Here is a 22,272-nt window from a genome sequence, read left to right on the forward strand (position 1 = left end):
CAGCAGCAATGGCATTACCTGGGTGCGTGTTCAAAATACAGCATCTCAGGGCTCAACCAGATTGGATGAATCGGACTGTGCCTTTAGAAAAGAACCCCTGGTGGTTAACATGAATATTAAAAATGTAAAAGCACCGGTCTAAAGAACACGGTGTTAAAGATGAATGAAATTAACAAAAAAGAGGTGGGCTTATTACTAGACTCACAATTTTTTATTACTAGATGACAGGAGAGTGGCCTACTTATGAAGGTTTTCATAAAGGTGAAAAAGAGGAAGAAGGAGGTAGATTGCAAATTATGGAAAGCATTAATAATGTATATGGAAGGGAGAAATTTTTTTAAGCATCGATTTATACCCCTAGAGAAAGTGGGACATGTAAAAACTACTTTACCCCAGATGGCTAGGTGTTTTTTTTCATAAAGGAACCATTACTGCTGAAAGCTGGTCTAGGCCCCGTATTACCCTCCCTAGTGCAAAAACAACAAGTAATTGAGCAACAAATTTACCAATTTCGACCAAGTCCATTTGGTTGTCATATTCATTTCTTTTTTAAATACTCCATTTTCCCTGTGTAACAGAAAAATTGTTTTTCCAATAACACAAATGGGTTATGATTTGCTCCCTGAAAATAAACACGTTATAAAATCCACTCTAAATCTCTATTTTATCCTATGTTATTTGTGTTCCATTTGTAACAGGGTATATGCTGTCATTTTGGGTTTACTTTATCCCACACTATAAGGTTCTGGCTGAGATGAATACCATTTCCTCTTAAAGTTACAAAGCCTGATCTATTGTTGTGTTTATATTTAATCTCTTTAAGTCTCCTAAATTCTTGAGTTGGCAAGCTTCTCCATATCCATCCAAACTAGACACCTCCACAGAGAAAAGAACAATATACAAAGAAGCAGAAGAACTATTCTGTGATCTTCCCTTCCAGCCAATGACAGTGAAATTCAGACTCATGAAAAACACATGTTAGAATCAGGCTCTTCACTGGAAACAGAGCTTCATATGCTAGCAAAATGATGTCAGGCAGTAATTTGAGGGGAAAAGTTACTGCTCCTTTGATAATTTTTAATTGCTCAGAGGTTGTTATCTTCTGCTCCCAAACACACCCTGCTTTGGGCATGCTGGACTTAGCAGGTAGAAAATATATTGAAGAGAAAGGAATCCTTTGTTTTAGAGCTTTCGGTCTGGACCATCTTTGATTTTAGAGGTGACAAACTGACTTCTGTCACAGAAAATTTATACCTTTTATCATCCCCCACTCTTCTGATTAAACCTGACAAAGAAAGAAATGTGGCTACTACTTTTATGGTCTTTTTTTCAAATTGTCTTGGAATGTTATAGCTAGAAGAACATTCTGAAGAGGCACAATATCCCTCCTTTAGAGATGAGAAACTGAGGCCCAGAGAGATAATGACACTGCCCACTGTCACATCACACGTTGGTAGCAGATCACCAAGACGTACATTCCTAAGGCGCAGTTTTCTCACTTCTTTTAAGTCTGTGCACTCCTCAGTGTTTAGTTCAGTGCCTGGTACACGGCAGGCGTTCAGAAATGGTTCCGATCCCTGAATTCTATCCGGAGTTTTTTCCATTGTCCCACGCTTGTTCCTATTTAACAATGGATTAATCTCTCTTTTATCTTCCCAAAGAATCAGAAGTCACATTTCAAATTATGCTTTTACACAGGTATAATTAAATCTTTAAAAGGTGGGATGGCAAAGAAATTAGAGGCTAGGGCATAACAGACATTTTATAACCTGCAGATGCCAACAGCAGGCAGCCCGCCTGACTCCACCTCCCTCCCCCCAAGGATAACGGCAATTATATTCCAGAGTGAATAATATAATTATCTAAATGAAACCAGGAAGGGGGAAAAAAAAAAAAAAGAATACAACATAAAAGGATTAGCTGCTCAAGGACTTGTGGTTGGGGGAGGCAGGAGGATGGATCCCGGCTGACAATTTCATAAAGTAGCCATCAATTATTTAAACCATTGTGACTTTTCAGACAGCATTCTGGACAGCAAGGGAAAAAAAACACTCTAAATTTTTGAAAACCATAAATTAGGAGAGAGACGCTTGCTATTTGGTTTTGGAGTGAAACGTGCTCTGCCTTTAGAGAGAGGAGCAAGAGGAAAAGCACAGCCGCCCTAAGTAGGAGGTGGCTCAAACGGCACTTCTCCGGCAAGTCAGGCAGAACAAAACGCTTTTCTTACAGCACGAGTAAGAAAATGTAAAATCCAACGTAAATAAATAATTCAGTACATGAAAAGGTAGAGGATTTTAAATAACACTGCAGGTCGAACAGAAAGAGAACTGGGTCAGCAGGAGAGGGGCCTGGATTCCACCACCGGAGCTGCCATTTACTAGATGTGTCACCTGAGGCAAGACACTTGTTGAGCTTGACTCTGGTGACAGAGCTGGAGTAAAATTCTAGCTCTAAAATTCTACTGAAATCTAGACTTCACATGATGGAGAATGGCAACGCAAGCTGGGGAAAATTCATACTGCAGGTTTAACCATACGCAATCGGTCTTTTATTAAACAGAGTTGTGATTTCTAAAGAATATTTGTCCCATGTATATGAGTTTAGTTACAACGTTCATTGTCTGCTTTTATATTTTTGTCATATAAGTAAACCAGGCTTTGCCTATATGTCCGAGAAGAAAATAGAACTTTTAAAAGCCTATAATTTTTGCCATTACTTGAAGTATTTGCATTCACTAAGCTAGCTCTAAAGCAATAGATCAGTTATTTCTACCCATGTACAAGGCATTTTCAGAGTTTGCTTTTGAGAATGTTATATTTTGATCTTTTCTTCCATAATAAAGTATGGAATAGCTGTTATGAAAGGCTTTTTTTTAAAAAAAAGGATCCAGTTTATTCTGCTTTGGGAGGGTGCCATCCTGTCCCAGGCAGAGAGAGGGCTCAAGGACCAGGTACGAGGTCTACAACTAGGTCAGTACTGATGAAGTGAGTCTGGTCAGGAGCCAACTAGCTTGGTTTTTCCTAGACATTGCTAGTTAAGAATGAAATTAGTTTTTAATCTAGTCACATGTGATTATTTCCATAAAACTATCCCAAAACACCCTAGATATTATAAATATATAACTAATTACATAAATATTTAACTAATGCATTTTAGACAAATATATGAACTATAGCAAGATTTTAAAAAATACAGCTTGTCTAGGGACTACTTAAAACATTCACCAACTAAATTTATGTTCTATACATCAAAAAGTTTCTGACCACTTGCAGCTTATAAATTTCTTGCCATGGTGGGTGTTGGAGAAAGATCTTTCTGCACTTATAATCCAGCCTCTCTGCCTATACTCCTTTCACCCTATTAATTCCTCTACAAACAAAGAGGCCTTGTAATTGAATCAAGCCTTTGAGCCACAGCTATGTTTTACTGATGTGCAGGTCACTGTACATTGAGAAGGATGTGTGTGCCACCTCTTGTGGACACGCATTCCATCGCCCAGGCAGTACACATACCTACTGTCCAAGGTGTGCAAGCAAGAGGCCTCTTAACGTCCCCTCTTCCTGGCATCTCTTCCAGGAAGCTTAACACAAAAACCCTTCTTGAGTGACACAAGTTGAGCTCTTTTTTTTTTTTTTAAAACAAGTTGAGATCTTGACAAAGTAGGATTTCACTTCCCATGCAACTGTGTCCTCCTGGGTTTAGCTCCTTCTATAAGAAACCCCTGGGGAGGAACCCCAAATCCCAGAATAAATCTACTCGTTCTTAGTACGAATGACTTGGTAAAAGGCTTGTATTTGCTCTTTTGCCCCATTAATTCCAGTTTATAGATAGTTATGAGTCCCTATGCCTTTTTACCTTCTCATGGGCAAGAGCTATTTTTCACCCTTACATAGATTTTCTCCCCTACTATTTGAGCTGGAAGAAGAAAAACCATTAAGTTCTAATAGTGCCTGCTACCAGTGAATTCCTATGACTATCTTTTCTTGGACATAAGATTTGTGTCACCTGACTTGGGCTTTGCTGTAGCGGTAAGTCTGCAGCAAGTTGGTTTGGTTTTTAGGGAGTGGGGGGTGGAGCTGGAAAGCTGGAGAGTGTGTTTTTCCTGGAAAGGAATGCTAAGGTTTTTTTTGTTTTTTGTTTTTTTTTAAAGATAGAACGTAAGAGTAAGTTTTAAAATAGAACCTAAGAGTAAGAATAAATTATTTTTACTTTTGCCTTTTTCTTAGATTTAACAGTTTACTCATCACTCTCATACTTTTATTAAAACACTTAGCTCTGTGGTATACTTTATATAAGTCTGTCCTCAAAACTGCCACAACCCCACTCATTCCCACAACTTCCACACAGCTAAAAACATATCCAACGGATTGGAAAACTTACGACCATACAGAAACATACACATGGATGTTTATAGTAGCTTTATTCATAATCGTCCCGAATAGAGGCCACCAAGATGTCTTTCAGTATGTGAGTGGATAAACAAGCTGTGGTATATCTGAACCAGATAACACATCCATAATCCATACCATGAAATATTCTTCTATGATGAAAAGAGCTATCAAGCCATGTAAAGCCACGAATGAATCTTATACACATTACTAACCGAAAGAAACCAGTCTGAAAAAGCTAAACAGTATATGATTCCAATTATAAGAGGCAAAACTACAGAGATAGTAAAAAGGTTAGTGATTAGGTGTGGGGTGAGGGGAGAAGGGTTGAAGAGATAAAATGTAAGGGATTTTGGGGGTGGTAAAAGCCATTCTGTATGGTACTGTAATGGCAGATACATGACATTATGCATTTGTTAAAATTCACAGAATTTTAAAGCACAAAGAATGAACTTTAATGTATGCAAATTAAAAAAAAAAAACATTTAGGAGGTTAAGGGATTCCAGGATGGCATGAGGAATGTGACAAAACCATCTAACTGGATTAAAAATGAATAAAACAACCCTCTTGAAAGGAGAAAAAAGTGCTGACCCAAGGAATTCTGGAAATGAGTTGAGTCTGTAAAAGTAGAGGCAAGAGAAACTGTAGAAGAGAACTGTGCACTAGTTGGTAAGGCTGTTTCCCACGAGGGTATGGGTTAGTGATTCTGACGCTGCTGTAACTGCACAGTTAAGTACGTGAAAGGTGGTGGTGGGATCCAGATTTTTCGCTGCTCAAGACGAAAGTTACAGATAAGCAAGAGGAGGAGGCTAGACTGATCTATACAGTAACTCTTTAGAGTTGGAGACATCAGTATAAACTCATTTTTAGCTTAATAAATAGATATAAGTGGCTACGTACAGAAATATACAGAGACATAAATACACATGAGTGTTAGTATACACACATATATTTCTTTTCTCTGTCAGCTGAGAGGAACGAGAAGTAATGATGCCCAAATAGCAACGAGCATATCAAGTCTCCAAATCTTGGCTGCCAATACTATTCTCCAATAACAGGAACCGAGACTCCTTGGAAAAATGGCTGATTCTAGGACTGGGGCAGAAGGTATACAGATGGAGTTTGAAGCACCTGGTAGTGCCAGAAAATAAGTGCTGAAAATCACAAAGATAGGGACGCAGAAGATATAAGCGCTAAATGAAATGGCTCCCAATGGCCAAAGCTGGACTACTTTGAGCACCGAAATAAAGTAGTACGGGATTATAACTCACTACATACAATAAAAATCCGTGAGTCCATGATGTCATAGATAAATGACTGCATAAGTATAAAATGGGAGAGAAGGGGCGCATCTCTAACGCAGAAGCATTCCACGTAATTTATGCACATTCTCTAGCACCAAGGAAGCAGAGCAGCATTCCCTACCCTTGAGTACATGAGCTGTCCTCCCAAATAGAAAATTATGGGAAGAGGGAATAAAGAGTAATTTTATAGTGGAGAAACCTGACAAACGCCGCCCCAGCCAGGTGATCAAGGTTAACGTCGGCAGCGATGAGTCGTGTTGAAAGCATGGACGCTTGGAATCCTGTGATGAGACTGTCACTTTATCTCTGTGATCTTCCCTCCCACAACACACATTCCCAGTCAAATCATGAGAAAACACCAGATAAATTCACGTAGCAAGACATTCTACAGCACACTTAACCCAGTCAAGGTCATTAAAAAAGGGAGACTAAATGTCACGTGGTTTCCTGGATGGGATCCTGGTGGAGACTGGCTAAACAACAAGGCAATACGAATAAGGTGGGGACTTCGATTAATAAGCATGTATTAACATCAGTTCATTACTGGAACAAACATACCAGACTAATCTAAGATGTGAATGATAGGGGAAACTGAGTGTGGGGTGTAAGGGAACTATCTGTACTATCTTTGCAACTTTTCTGTAAATTTAAAACTTTTCTGAAACAAAAAGCCAAATATTTAATGCTACTTTCTTTGGCAAACAATGCAGGTCCACTCTTACATACTTTATCTCTAGCTGTGTAAGCCAGAGGCTGTCCCTTAGTATAACTGTTGGCAATTTCCACTTTATTCACTCGAATGAGTGCCTACTATGTGTCAGAGATTTTTTTTTGGCTCCAAAGCAAAACTCTGAAAGGATGGAAGAAAAGGGGAGTACTTCTTGTTCGAGAGGTATAAAATTAACTGACAGTCCAGCCCTCTCTCTGCTCAGGCAGGCTGCTCATTCTGGCAAAGCCGTGGAAGCCATGGGCAAACACAGCAAGCAAGGTCGCCAGGGCACTTCTGTAAGCACCTGATAGGCAGCCTTGACCTTGGAATGACCAAGGGGAGAATAAATTAAATAATGCTTTGTGGAATAAAAAGGAAGAAGCAATTAAGTTCCTGTGGTTGAAACAGGGCAAAGAGTAGTGTGTGAGGAGAGGTACAGAATGACTCATTTAAGTGCAGTTATCTGAATGTGACTTTGTAGCTATTTGCAAGTGATTACTCAGGGCATTGTGGACTCCAAAGATATGACCGTCCATCATGGGAATAGCTGTAACTATGGAGGGGAAAAAAGCAGATAAAAATGAAGAAGAAAAAGAATGAGAACCTAGAAGCCTAGATGGATTTTTTTTTTCTCCTCAAAAGACTATTTCCAATATGTACAATCCAAAAAGGACATAATGACATAGATAACCTGTTAATGAGCTAGCTGTGTGTTACGTTTTCCCCAAAGCAGGACTTTAACTGACAGCGCTCCTGTATATCTAAAAAGGCAATAAATGAGGAATGTACAGCTTAATCTTTAAACAAATATGACCCTGCAGCAGCTGAATGACTGCTCTTGTGGGCAGAGGTGATGAAGAACCCCATCCAGTCACTGCCTGTGATAGCTCAGAGAGGAAAAGCTGATGAAGATTTATGAGCACAATACTTACTCCAGAAAGTAAGCCTATCTGGTTTGTTTGGCCAATGATGACAATCGATCAAAAGACTGACTTCAAATGCTGAGCTGAGCAAAATGCTGGGGCTCACCAAACCTCAGACAGCCATGAGGTCACTTTCTGAAGCTTCGGTCTGGAGAGAAATATTCACAGGAAATTCTGTCTTCCCTTCAAAGCTGGATTACCCTGGCTCGGCTGGCCTCCCGGACAGCGGGCTCTCTGTCCTCTAATCCAGCCCATGAACTGCCAAAGCCCCCTCTGCCTTAAAGGAGCTTCCACTAGCATGCACCCCATCATGATTCTGGACCTGTTCTCGCTTCAAGAGTAAGCTATGCTCAGCGCTTAAGACCCCTATCAGAGCTCTGTGCCCCCATGTGAACCTATTCCCCACTCTCCACTCACTCCTTGACTCATCCGGGTTAGTTTCGCTGCCTCACGAATACGCCTTCTGTGTTCACTTACTTTAGGCCCCTTGCTTGGGTCACCTTCTCCTCTGCCTTCTCCATTTCTACACATCCTACAATGGCCAGCTAAGGACCTACCTCTTGCCTGAGGTCTCTTGAATCCTCTAGCCCTCAGTGGTCTCTCTCAACTCTTAAATCTGCAAATCTTCTGAACCATCACATTCAGTGTTGGATGATGAACTGTCCTCTACTATTCTCAGATTCATAGGTGTGAGGAATTCTGATTTCCTAACTAAGCGGGAAGCTCCTGAGAAATGGGAGCCATGCTTTAAATATCTTCTGTAATTCCACATGCCCTTGTCTAGTGATGGCACAAAGCAGGTGTTTTATCACTTAGTTTTATCAGAATTTCAACAGTGGAAATTACTCAGCTGTGTCATGTCACTTTTGTTACAGTAGATGTATCAGACACCAGTCCATCTTAGAGTGTGCATGCTAAAATAAAGTAGGCACGAGTTGTTGAGGATGACAGGATCCTTGAAAAGCACGAAGAGAAACAGCTGCTTTATTTGAACAGTTAATCTTAAAGGGCTATTTAACTTTCAAGCTGAGAGAGTCATGTTTCTCTCCTCACTTTCTCACGAGAACATCTCTAAGCCAGAGCTGCAACACCCAGACAGGGCAAAAATTACTTATGATAAGAACCTCCAAAATTCCCCAAGAACAGCAGTTCTCTGTCTCCACTCCTCTGGCTCCTTCCAGGAATTTGGCCGGATCAGCAATTCTGCTGCTCCCAGAAATGATAACTATCATTTGCTTGGGCTGTCGAGCCAGCCTTTTCTCTCTTCTTGGTATCTTTTGATGGGACTCTCTTCCTCTTCTCTAGTGTTTAAGGGAAAGAAATAAATCTGAAGATGCCTTTGTTAGCAAGTCAAGTCAAATATATTTCTGGCAAAGGCAGCTCTCTAAAGATCTGAGCGACAGTGTTGACGTAGTTCGGTCTCTATCAGCATAAGTCAACACCTTCTCTTCCGCTCATCCCAGGAGTGGGTCCAAGTAAGATCAAAACAGATAGCAGCCAACCAACAGCTCGAAATACTTACCCCAAATAAGCCCTGCTTCATAGAACAGTCTAGATGAGAACTAAGACAGCCATCAGTGGGCTTACCTTGACTTAGAAAGTAAATTCTGAACCCTAGTTTAAATCCCAGGGCTTAGCCCTATACTGAAACAGCCTGGTGCTCAGACAAGTCTCCTAGTACCAAGAAAAGCTGGAAAGCAAGTGTCGCTGACTGTAATTACTTTCTCATTCAGCAGTCAGTCTCTTGTGACTCTCCTTTCCATGTGGATAAAGACTTCCGGTTTGTTCTTTTTAAAATGACCTCATAACCCAGATATAATAAATGAATTCTTGAAGAGTTGCATCTAAATTCAAATCGGTTTCAAATGCATCGTGAGAGATGATGGAGACAACATTTGGAATTATGAATGACTTCAAAAAACACAAATTTTGAGATCACTAATGGTTCTTATACAATGTAAAAGGCTGGTTGCAGACGGTTTTCTGCAGACAAAAGGGAAACAAATTTCTTCATTTCTAGCCCTTCTGGGCTTCCTCCAAGAGCCTAGGTGACTATACTGTATGGTAGTTTACTATATATAGTATATATACCCTCTCCCTCCACCTCCTTGCTTTGCAGAAAGCTACTTATAGAAGTCTAGTTAATAAGAACTTCTCTAAGAAAACTAGCCAACTAGACAAAGTCCTGTTTCTTTTTCATCCTGAAATAAGACTATAAAGATATTTGTAAAAATTCGAGTTGATCATATTATGTGCCTATTCTGCCTGTATGTAAAAATCATCTCACGGGCTCACTTCACAGCCTTTTTCATCTCCAGTTATGAGGACAAGTTCCCTTATAGTATTATGTTAATAAATATAGATCAATTGCAAGCATAAACTGGTCAATTTTGTGTTCCATGACACTATTTAAAGGAAATGTTTAAATGGGTACTTTCAGAAAATTGAACACTTTTCACAATGCAATTATTTTCCCACTTAATTTATTTATTTACGTTCAGATTTTCTAAGTAAGATATTAAAAACCTATGAATAACCCCATGGTAAAGAACTTAGAGAATGACTCGGAATTCAATTCTGGGATGGCTAAAGAAGAATCAAAATCACCAAGTTTGCTTCTGTTATGAAACAAATATAGCAAAGTATTAGTCGTAGAGTCTGGATGGGAAGTGGGTGTTTACTGAACGATTTTTTTCGGCCTTTTTTAGCTGCTTAAAATCTTTTCATAATAAATTTTGGAAAAAAAATCTTGTCAGTTTCTTATACGGGTTATCTAACCACGTATGAAACAATGTGTTGGTAAAAACTAGTGATGCTCTTGATAAAACAGGAAACACTGCTCACTTCTGTAGCTGTTTTCTTTAAAATAATGGTGACTGGGCATGTGGATCAATAACAATAATAGTTATGAAACAACAGCTCAATATGTAGAGCAGTTCATAAAGCCCTCATGAATACATGATCCCACTGAGCTTTCCACCTTAGTCTATGAGGTAGCTGAGCCAGCATCATCCTCATTTTATAGATAATGGAAACGAAGCTCAGAGAAGATAAGTGGCCTAGCCTTGTCTAAGGTCATTGTGTTGACAAGGAGACCAGATCCTCATTTTATATACTTTTCCTACCATGCCAAGATGAAATTTACATTAGTTATTTTCCTAAATGGCTATGAGGAATCACAATAAAAATTCTACAAACATTAAAATGCATTAGACCAGTAATAGAATTAATAATACAAAAACAACACAACTCAATAAAACAATTTTTAAGATGGGAGATAAATGTTATAAAATCCCTCAAGTCCCCATCAGTCACGAAAAATTTAATTTGCTCAGCTGTCTCAGAAGTGAACAGATGAGTGTTGAAAGCTGCAGTGACAGTCTAAGCAACCAAAGATGAGGATAAAGGCATCTTCTCCTCCAATTTCCTAAATAAAGCCTGAAGTAGTTACCAGCAGTTATCCAAGGCCCCTCAGTGTCATGACGAGGCCAAACAAATATTGCTAATGAATAAAATAAAATAATAAGAGTAAAATTTGAAGGAAGTCAAAAGTAAACAATATGGTAAATTCGTATTTCTTTAGGTCTAGACAGACATTGAAGAATTATGTTAGATCCCCAAACATCTTGGTTCTAAGACTTATTTTAGCACAGTGAGACCATCAGCACCGCCTCTCAGAGGTGGGAAAAAAATCAAGTCATCATCTCTATCTTCGATCACGATGCCTTCCAGCAGACCTTAAATGGGACTAATCTAATTATGCTAATAAAAGCTGAATCTACTGTGTACCGCCGAGCGGAACGGCAACAACTGGCCGGGATGCAAACACCACTCAAATGCAACGGTCTTCATCTGAACATAATCTGATGTGAGGAAGCAGTATGCTACTGCTGCTGACCGCACTTCCTTGGGAAACCAGGAAGAGGTTACTGGCAGGACTTTGGCTTAGCAGGAGAGAGAACAGGTTTGGGCATCAGTGTAATTATCTCTAGCAAATCATCACACTGTAAGCAGTTGTGTCTACCAACCTTCAATAAGGCTTAACTACAGCTCCAGCAATCACTCAGCCTACCAAAAAAAAAAAATTGTTTGGAATCTCGCTGACACCTAGAATTTAGACTTCCCTGTTCTTAGTGCCTTAACAGCAATACTTCTACACTGCTTCCTGCAGAGAGTCTTCAAGGAAAACATAGCACGTTGAATCTATCTCTTTCTATAGAACCTGCTTCTAATTATTAGCTGTGGTAGGTTAAACAGTGTCTCCCCACTCCACAATTCCACAGAGAACCTCAAAATATGACTTTACTTGGAAATATGGTCTTTGCAGATATAATTAACATAAGGATTGAGATGAGGTCATCCTGGGTTAGTAGGGGCCCTAAATCTAAGGAAAGTATCCTGTAAGTGCCCGGGCCCCACTCCTGATCAACAGAGAGAAGACCATGTGGAGACGGAGGCAGAGATCAGAGTTATGTTGTCAGAAGCCAATAAACGGCAAGGCCACCAGAAGGTGGAAGAGGCAAAGAAGGGTCCTCCTCTAGAGCCCGTGGCGAGAACGTGGCCCCTGGACTCTGAATGATGAGAATAAACCTCTGTTGTGTTAAGCCACCAAGTTTGTTATGGGAGCCCTAGGAAACAAACACACTAGCTTTCGTGGTCATAAACACTGCATACTGCTTCTGCTGCTAATAAATGATGAGTAGACACACTCCGGGGAAAAAAGACAAAGGAGGTAAAACAATACTTTCTCTTGGTGTGACACTAGGGTGGCTGGAGGCAGGAAATAGAAGTTACTGCGTGGGCGACAGAGAACAGGAGTGGATAAACAGCAAGTTATAGATGAGAGGAGATGCAGGTTGAAATCTAGACAGAGATGGCAATGGTGGAGCACACCAGCAGAAGTCAGGAGGCTGTAAAGGTGAGTTAAAGAGCAGGCAGGTGACATGTATCAGAGGGGTCACGCTGAAGCTGACACATACGTGACACAGGGAAGAAAGCAGATATGTTTTACAATCGTTATTTCATCTAATCATTCATTAGAAATGATTCTCGTGTTCCTATGACACATATTTTATTATTCTTCCTTTAAAGAGGAGGAGATAGGTACACAAAGGTCAGCAGATTGGTCAAGTTTTTCAACTGAAATGCTGGGATTTAAATCCAGTTGTATCTGCTTCCAAAGCCTGGGTACCAAGCTTGGTTCAAAGTATCAAAGAGAGACCTGTTACACACCCGACTGAATTAAAGTATGTCTCAGCCATAACTTTTATATAAGTCCTCTCAGGGCAATAATTGATTGTATGGCACAGAAAGATCCAGGCCAGTGGCACAAATGCTGGCTGCACGTGGGGATCACCTGGCATCTTACAAACGCTGATGCCCGGGCCCCACTCCTGATCAACTGAGCCGAATCTCTGGGATGGGATCTGAGCTGTGGTGTTTTCAGAAAGCTCCTGGGTGATTCTAACAGGTATTGTTTTCGACGATCACAGCTCTAAATCCACAGGTAACAGTGGGAAGTGCAGCTGGCTAAGGAAGAGTGTGGTGTGTGGGGGCTGACTCTATAACCGTCTCATTCCTCAGAGGGACTGGCAAATACTGGGGCAGTGAGAAAAATGAAAATATGCTTCAGATGTTTTGAGATTGCCTAAAATTTTTACTTGCACAGCTTATGTTTTTTCCTCCAATGCGAGAATCAGAGCTTAAGCATTAGAAAAGCTGCCTCTATCTCACATCGACCTACATGAGCCAGAAAATGTAGGCTCATCCTGTGCTGGGAAAGAACTCTGCAAAATTCAGCAATGTGCTAGACTAGGAAGCAGCTTCTGCTGCCACCACAAATATTGTTTTTTCAATTTCTGGGCCTGTATGAAACAAAGCTAAATAGTTTTTTTTTTTTTTTAAATGACTACTATTTTCACCACAATGCTGAGCCCACAGCATCAGTTTCCATTTCCTAACCTCCAGCTGGGCATGGTGGGATTATGTAAGGCATGCTTCTAGAATTTTAGTCTCTATCAAAATCGCCTGGAGGGCTGGTTAGAGCAAAGATTCCTGGGCCCCAACCCAAAGCAGAGCAAGGTTCAGGAACTTGCACCTCTCACAAACTCAGAGATGCTGATGCTGACGGTCCATCGACCACACTTTGTCTTGCACTGGTACAAGGCAGTGCTTCTCAGACTCTAACGTGCATACGCATCACCTGGCAATACTATACAAATGCAGATTCTGACTCAGAAGCTACATGTTCTCCTCCACAGAACACTCTCTAAGTAGCTAGGGTATAGTGTATTCCATCAAGTGGTAAGAGAAAAAACTTTATTTATGCTTCTATTCACACAGTTTGATGCCCATTCAGCAGTTTGACAGGCAAAAGGGAAGCACCTTAAGCATTAGTCTCCTGCCATTTTTTTGGATGGAGACACTAAAGAAATAAGTTGAATGACATCTCCATATCAATGATACGTAGAGAAATGAGTGAATGTTTCCTTGAGTGTAAGGAATAAACAATTTGTAGGCTCCTGTAGACAGACAGGAGAGGGTATCAGCATGCTTTGCCTTGCAACATGGGGAAACCATTTTGCAAAAGAAAAAAAAAGTGAAATCTCAGACAGTAAGACCATGAGGTATGTTCAATCCTGCCTTCACGCTGATAACACTGTAGGCTTAAGAAGCGTGACATTTTAATTTAAGCTTTGTTAAGAATTTTGAACCCAAGATCACGACTCTTATACCATGAGTGGAGAACATACACACATGCCCTTGTACTAAGGAAGCCATCATTAATTCATTCATTTTCATTCACTCATCCATCCATCCACCCATTTACTAAATATTGTATAACTCCTCTAAAGCAGACACCATTGTAGGAGCTGGGATTTTAGGGGAGAACCCCCTACAAAAAATACCCAAACTATTCCATCTGTTGGAAAGTACTTTGGGCGCTGAGATGAGAGATGGGTGGTTCTATGCCTTTATGTCTCTGTGAGGCCATACAGGAAATAAGAGATCGAGAATAGTGTGTCCGTAACTACAGTGAGAGGCCAGGTTCCCTTATCACCACTTGTCGTAGATTGATACTTTTGTAAAATACAATAGAAGTTATTTACTAGAAAAAAGAAGTTTTAAAAACCTCAAAGATACACAAAACACAAATCTCAATTTTTTTTTTTAACTATTAGATTTAACAATGACAAATTGCTTTAAAAAACAAGGAGGGGGTGTAAATGCTTACTGTCAAATTCTGTACAGCTCCTAGCAAACTGGTAACAGCTCCTTACAGACAAGCCCATTCCTTAGGCTGAGCCTTGAATAGAACTCATTCAGAGCATGGACTCCAGGGCTGGGTGCCTGGGTTCGAATTACACTTCTGATATCTGCTAGCTATGTGACTGTGGGCAAGTTATTTAGTCTCACTGTTTTTCAGTTTCCTCCCCATAATAAGAACATCACCCTCACAAAGCTGTTGCCAATACATGTAAAACGAAGTTAAAAACATATGAAGTGCTCAGAATAGTGTAGTAGCTCACACTAAAGGCTACTAGAGTGTTAGCTGCTCTCATCACCACTACCCACCGTTATGAATGGTACCATCGCTAGTCTTACTGTTCCACTGCTGCCAGTACTGTGCTGCTCTATCATTTGTGGCCAACACTCGCACAGCTCTTTCACCTATAAAATGATGCTTGTAATCGCCCCCTTTTTATTTACTTCTTTCCCCTCTATGAATTCTGTGCCTAGAAAGTGAAATTACTGATGCGAAAGCACATTATCACCCATGGAAATGGCCCTTATAACTAACTGTCAGTGCTGCCCAGATGCCATTTACGAGAGGTAAGGACAGGTGTCCTGGGGTTCTCTGCATCTGTGCATCATCAAACAAACGACAACAGCACTGAGACAGCTGTCCTTTCACTCTTCCTGGAGAATCCAGTTGGGCTGATGCTATATGACGCTGGGTGGCCCCTCAGGGGACAGGCACAATCCTTTCTTCTACTCTAGCAGAAGGGATGACCTTAATGGACATTATGACACTTCATGTACCTAAATTCTTAACTCATCTGCATCTTTCACATACATCCTTCTCTAAGCTCCCTTCTTAACAGTTGTGTTGGAAACTCAGCTAAAATTTTTTAGGATTATTTCTTAGTTTTTCTTCAGATCAGTCACCTACAATTAGCCAAGAAAAATATATCAAGGCAAGGTGACATAGAAACATATTTAAGAAACATTAAAACTTGAGCATGAGAAATTATGCTAGAAAACAATTTACAATCATTATAAAGCAAGAGAAATGATCAACATGGGAAAGGAAAACAACCATCACTTCATTTGCTTTTTAAATCTCATAACTCTGAGAATATTAAACAAATTTATTGATATGGTCTAACGAATTTGCGTTCTCATATAATAAAAAATTTATGAAGAAAGAGAGGGCAACAAAATAACCAAATAAGAAAGCAGGTGTTTTGGCTCTGAAAACAAATTTGGAAGTTAACAACTTGAATGGTCTTTAGTTTCAAGATTTACTCACTTACACAGAATTATCATATCTTGACCAAGTCAAAGACAGAACAGGTGAAACTGGAGTTCTTAGAATGGAGTAACTGACTGAAAGAACAAGAGGCAGAGTAACATGTACAAGAGGCTGGTGGCGAGATTGGGTGTCATTTGACAAGCACGAAGGTAAACTACCCAGAGATGTAATTTAGTGGGTGGCCCTCACATGGCCCAGATTGAAGTTAACTAGTTATGAGGTTTAATGTGTCTCTGCTACTCGAGCTGAAAACTGTTTAATAAGCCAGCATCTTTAGTTTACAGATTGACTCTGTAGTACATTGTCGTCTTGTGTTGTCTTTTAAATTCAGTACACTAAGCATACTAAAGTTGCTCTGTACAGCAAAGAACATGACACTTCAGGGACATCAATACTGAAAGGTTTTCTGATGGAGAGGAAGTTAATGATATGGTCAGACAAAAGAAAAATGTACACAAGTTCTTGTTATTTCCTATTCTCCTCTTCCCACTCTGACTCTGGTTATTTACGACTCTCAAAACGTATTCACTGTGTCTGTCCATCGACCCACCTACCTATGCATGTATCCATTCATTCAATAAATTATTTACTGAGCACATTCCTGCTGCCTGGTACTGTACTATGCTTTTGGAACTTACATTCTAGTGGGAAAAGACAGAAAATAAACAAGTTAGGAAATAATAATTATAGTTGTTGTATTAAGAAGGAAAGACATCAGTGTTAAAATAGCAACTAACTGAGGAGATCTCTTCAGGATCCTGACCAAAATAAGAATTCCATTCAGATGACTCAAATGAAGAAACATTAATCAAGAGATGACTTACAGAGGTGCGGGCAGCACTGAAAGCAGCAGCAAGGGATGTTGAGACACCAGAAACTAGTCATAGAAGAAAGCTGTAATTAAGGGGTAAGGAGAAGGAAGGGTGGTGCTTGAGCTATGGAGGGAGTGGCACCTGGCAGGACTGTTATGGTGGGATGGAGCCGCAGCCAGGACCATGATCCAAAGTAGAAAAGAAGGAGGTAAAAAAAAACCCAACCTCTTTCTTCTCTCATCCTCCAATCTGCTGCTAGTGCTACCTACTGGTAGAACCTGATTATGTCACCTGGCAAGGGAGCTTTGGTGATATCGTCCAGAGTTTGGTTGCAGTGTCGAGAATGGATTGGGGGGATGGAAGTGGAGAATAACCAGGGAAGGGGTCTCCTGAGGTAGGATAGTCAGGAAAAGTTTCCCTGCGGAGGTGATATTTGAACTGAGACTGAGAGAAGGTCTCAGCCATGCAAAGAGCCAGCGGAAGGAGAATGGAGCAGAGGGATGCGTGAGCACGTGCCCTGGTCATTCTCCCATCCCATGCTCAGTACAGAATCTGCACGAGGAACACATCTAACATAGACTCAGACAACCAAAATGAACCTGTTCCTTGGTGTGATGCTATAATGCATGTTCTGGGAGAGGCAAATGCCTCTATTTTCTCAATACCATAGAAGAGTCGGCTCATTAAAAACAGAATGTATCTAATGAGGACATTTCCCTGTGAAATGTCCGGCACTTCCATTAATTCTAATGTACAAAGAAAGAAAAATGAAGAGAGACGTATACAAAGGCAGGTAAGGTCAGCAATGAAGCAACTGTAACTCCCTTCCGTTTATACAATTTCTCTTTGAAGAGCTCAAGCTTTCCACATTTTGAGATACCTCATATCATGTCACTTATGTAAAAAATAAACTTTTTTTCTCTTAAATGAAGAAACATTATAAAGATTTAATTACAGTGTAATACTAGTTAATGTATAACTATAATTCAACTCATACTATGTTCTTTTAGTTTTATATTTACCTTCAAGTCACTGGATCATATGAATATAAAATAAATACCTCCAGCTTATTCATCCACATATCTACTGAGAAATTATTTCTGTTGCCCAGAAACCATTTCTCTACATACTCAAGTTAAAATTTTCAATACTAACAAGAGCATCACTTTAATTAAGTGATCTGACTTTTAAAAGCCAGTTTGCTGATGGGTTCAAATTCATGGTGAGCTGGACAAGTTCCCAGCTCTAAGTCTGGACTCAAATGGGTAGAGTTGAGGTTAGGCTGAGTAACTTCCTTCCCGGAAGTCCTCCATACTCCAGGATGCATTCACCAATGGAAAAAGAATTCCTTTCAAGGGCAAATTCCAGGCAAATACTGAGTCGCTGACAGAATGTTAATGAGACTCACTACATCCCATATTCAAAGCTAACCATGTTTTTCTTAAAGATCTTAAGTAATTTCTATTAACTCTACATTAGTTCTAAATTTCCCTAGTGCCTGTTTAATTTATTTCTTATTTTGTCCCTGATGATATGGAGACAGATGGGTAATTCTTCTTCTTCTTCATTTTTTCCTCCTCAATTTGTGACTCTTGCCAAGGAAATGAAAACTGTTGATAAAAACAGTAAGTTCAAAGTATATTGTTACCTGTAGCAGAGGCCGCTGTACCCCCAGCACCTTCATGGTGTCTGCATTAGCCAGGATCTTCAAGGGGTCAGATGTTTTAGTGACTCCTTCAATCTCCTTGTTGATCTCGGCCAAGACTTGATGGAGAAAGATGTTTTTGATGTACACAGTGAGAAATTCTCGAAGAGGACACTGTTTGGCCGGGCCGAGTCCCAGGGCATGCTCAATCTCCTGAATAAATCTGGAAGACAGAGTATGATGGTTGCTAAATGTATCAAGAAAAATTATTATAGAAATATGACAAAACACACGAGTATCTCGAGGCTTCGGCTGTATCCATGGAGACGTGGGGACATTCCCAGAATTCTTAACAAGAGCAGGTTATCACTCTATAATACTCATCTCTCTATCTATGTCTATACACATAGATATTTTAAACACCAGTTATTTCACTAATTGTATAGAAATAGGATGAAATAGAAAACATGACTGCTAAACTGGGGGGGAGGAGACAAAATATTTTTATTAATTCAAGAAGGAAATAAGTATAAAAGAAGCAAAGGAAACCATGATAAACGGAAAACAAATTAAGATGTAAATTTAGAAGCACACCCTTAAATACTACATAGTTCTCACCGAGATCTTTATAGATATAGAGATAGAGATAGAGATAGAGATAGAGATATATATATATCTCTATCTCTATCTCTATCTCTATCTCTATCTCTATATATATAGGTAGAAATGTTAGATTGTTAGATAGATAGATAGATAGATAGATAGATAGATAGATAGATAGAAAGAAAATATAAAGAATAAACATTTAATTCATGATGATATGGAACAGAATGGGAGGTGGGGGACAAAAGACAACTTCAACTTTATTTGTAATGATTTATTTCCTTTATTAAACACAGTTAAAGCATAAATAGTGAAATGTTAATAACCGTCAAAACTCGGAGATAAGTATGCAGATGTTGTTGTGTTATTCTTTGTACTTTTCTACACTGGAGCTTTACTTTGCATGGTTCTGATATACACAAATTTAAGTTATTGAAGTTTACTTAACACCAGTCCTCCAAAACCAAGGTTTAAATTCCAGTCACCCCAGTATATTAACTGTGAATAATGGCAAAAAGTATAAACTTTGAGACTAGCCATTCAGTTCTGAAATCTCTACATGAATAATTGATGTTCATCATGATCAATGATCAATCATGTCCCTACTTTCAAAGTGTATCAGTGAGTGATCACTGAACATGTTATTCAGTTCAGGTACAGACAGCAAAGCATGTAGCTGTGTTGTCCCCTTGTCTCCCAGTGATAAACCCATGTGACAATTTATACAGGATAATTTTAAGAGAGAATTGGCCAAAAAAGATAAAAGTACCGAAAGAAAACTCAAAGTGATAACAGTGGGAATAAAATCTGAACTGAATGTAAATGGATTTATAGAAGAAATAGCTGACCATCGGAATGCTGACACTGCCCCTCTTTGAGAGGCAAATGCGGCCAGAGTGAAGGTGAACTTGTTGACCTATACGAAGAAAGTGGTTGTGACAAAAGAGATGAAGTCCAGAGGAAGTGATGCCGGCCAAAAGTCACACATCACAGGAAATCTTGGAGATATTTTGTGGCTCTGACAAGCAAAGAATAAAATCCTGGCAAGTATTGTTCAAACTACTCGGTAGGATTTTAATGCAGAAATAAAACAATTCCTCACTGTTTCTAATGTATTCAGTACAGTGGACTGAGTACATTAGCTTTCTTATTGTTCATATCTGTATACATTTATAAGAGTTTTTAATGTTTTGACAAAAGTTTTTAAAGTCGCAGAATTGTGATTTTCCTTATTAAGATTGATTTGCATGGTAATTTTAGTTCCACGATGCTATGCAAAGCAAGGGCGCTACCTTGTACTTTAAAATTTTCTCAATAAAAAAGTTAGAAGGAAAAGGAAATTAAATAAAATAAATGCAAAAAAATGAATGACTAACTGGGAAGATAAATATCTGCAACTTATAGATGATGGCTAAGAAAAAAACTAAACAAATTAGTAGAAAAATGATCAAAGGATACAAAAAGTTTACAGTAAAAGAAATACAATGGCCATTAAACAAGAAAATATTCTTAACTTCATTCATATGAGAAAAATGAAAAGTAAACTATACTGAGATGCTGTTTTTTATATCCATGCATTGGCCAAATTCCAAAAGTCTGAAAACACACTCTGTTGGCCTAAGAGGAGGGAAAGAGGCATTCTCGTATATTGCTGATGGGAGTGAAAAATGGTACAACCCTTATGAAGGGCAAGTTGGCACTATCATTCAAAATTACAAATATATTTCCTTTGACCCAGAAATCCTTCTTCAGGGAAAAATTGTTGACAGCTATATCTGAACGTGATTACTTAGATGGGTGTAGCATTATTTTAATAGCAAAAGACTGGATACGACTCAAAAAAAATCCATCAGTTAGGGTTCAGTTTAATAAACTGTGGTGCAGAAACTCCAACCCTTCAAACATGGAAGCTGCTGGTGCACTAACGTGAAAAGATCTCCAGGATAATACCGTTAAGTGAGAAAAAAAAGCAAGGTTCAAATCAATATGTATTTAGTAGTATTTACTACACTGACTTTTGTCTAAGAATTACATACCCTTATTTGTTTATTATAAAGACACCCTGGGAAGACTCACAACAAACTACTCAAAGTGAGTTCCTGTAGAAAGCAGGGGTGGGGGTGGGGTCAGGAAGAGGAGTGGGAATAAGATTTTTCAGTTATAAAATCATTTTGAATCATCTGATTTTTAAATACTATGAATATATTAGCTGCTCAAATAAAATTAAATTAGAAAATATAAAAATTACCTACACATATCAAAGACTATAAATTGCTTTCTAATTAGAGCACAGTTTGTTGTATAAATGTTCCTTAAGTTTGGCTGTTCAGCTAATAGTTTCCTTTATTTAATAAATAAATAAATCATGATTAATCTTGCATATCACCAGTTAAACGCTCCATTAATTTCTGCATGTGTGTGTGTGTGTGTGTGGTGTGAGCGGAAGGAGGGAGTACGTAAAGGATTATCATAATAAAAAAGTAACTCAAAGGCTGCAGGGAAAAAAAGAAAAAATTACAAAGCCATGAGAAACAGCAATAAGGCTTCTTAACTGATATTATCAACATGAGAGAGGCAAATAAGAGCATGACCCCAAACAAAATAAAATAAATCTTTAAGAACAGAGTGAGTGGAAGAAGGTAGAAAAAAAATTGAAGAAATAAAAGTAGACAGTTAACCATGGCCATAATTTTAAGATCTCTAAATCCTACTTCCTACCATGTTGACCCCTGCTGATTTCATCTAATATCCAGAGAAGCTCCCCACCACACACCTGCCTCGCCTAGGTGCATCTTGGTCTCCTTGGTTGTCCTCTAAAAGAAGACCACTGTTATGAATTTGCTAATGCGTAAATATAGCAAAGTCTTTTTATTATTTTTTAATATTATGAGAATCAATCAGCAGAAACCATATTTATTCTTTTCACCGAGACTTGGAGTTTTCTGACTAGAAGTACTTCTTCCATTTTCAAAATCTTTAACATTCAAACAAAATTTTTAGTAGTTAGCCTGCAGTGACAGAAGGCTCTAAATGATTCCCATTTTCTTTTTTTTCAGGTCCCTTATTTGCCTTGGTATCCCTAAAATATGAAACTGCCCTGAGCAGCACTGATGGAGGAGCTCCCATCACTCCAGCTGAATGACTTCCTTCAAGTACGAACCATTTATTCCCTAAAGCATACACATCAGTCTAAAATGACACATCCAGGTTGATGCTGTCATCTCTAACTCGAGGGGACCCATTCAACATGTTTCCAAATCTGCTTTCAGAGCTGAGAGGACCCTCACTGTGCAGGAAGCGTGACACATTTGAGAGAGAATGAAAGAGAAAAATTAGGGCTGTCTTGCCAGT

The 22,272-nt window shown here is 39.1% G+C and overlaps 1 protein-coding gene across 1 annotated transcript in view; it reads right to left on the reverse strand.

Annotated features, from left to right (window-relative positions):
• EXOC4 (exocyst complex component 4) overlaps positions 1-22,272 on the reverse strand; it is a 640,998-nt gene that overhangs the window by 170,346 nt on the left and 448,380 nt on the right. Inside the window, exon 11 of the mRNA XM_039860921.1 lies at positions 18,322-18,541. Coding sequence (XP_039716855.1) covers positions 18,322-18,541 — 220 coding nt within the window. The remainder of the gene's footprint in view (positions 1-18,321; positions 18,542-22,272) is intronic.

Source organism: Pteropus medius, unplaced genomic scaffold, assembly GCF_902729225.1.
Source record: "Pteropus medius unplaced genomic scaffold, Ma_sr-lr_union100, whole genome shotgun sequence".
Taxonomy (NCBI): domain Eukaryota; kingdom Metazoa; phylum Chordata; class Mammalia; order Chiroptera; family Pteropodidae; genus Pteropus; species Pteropus medius.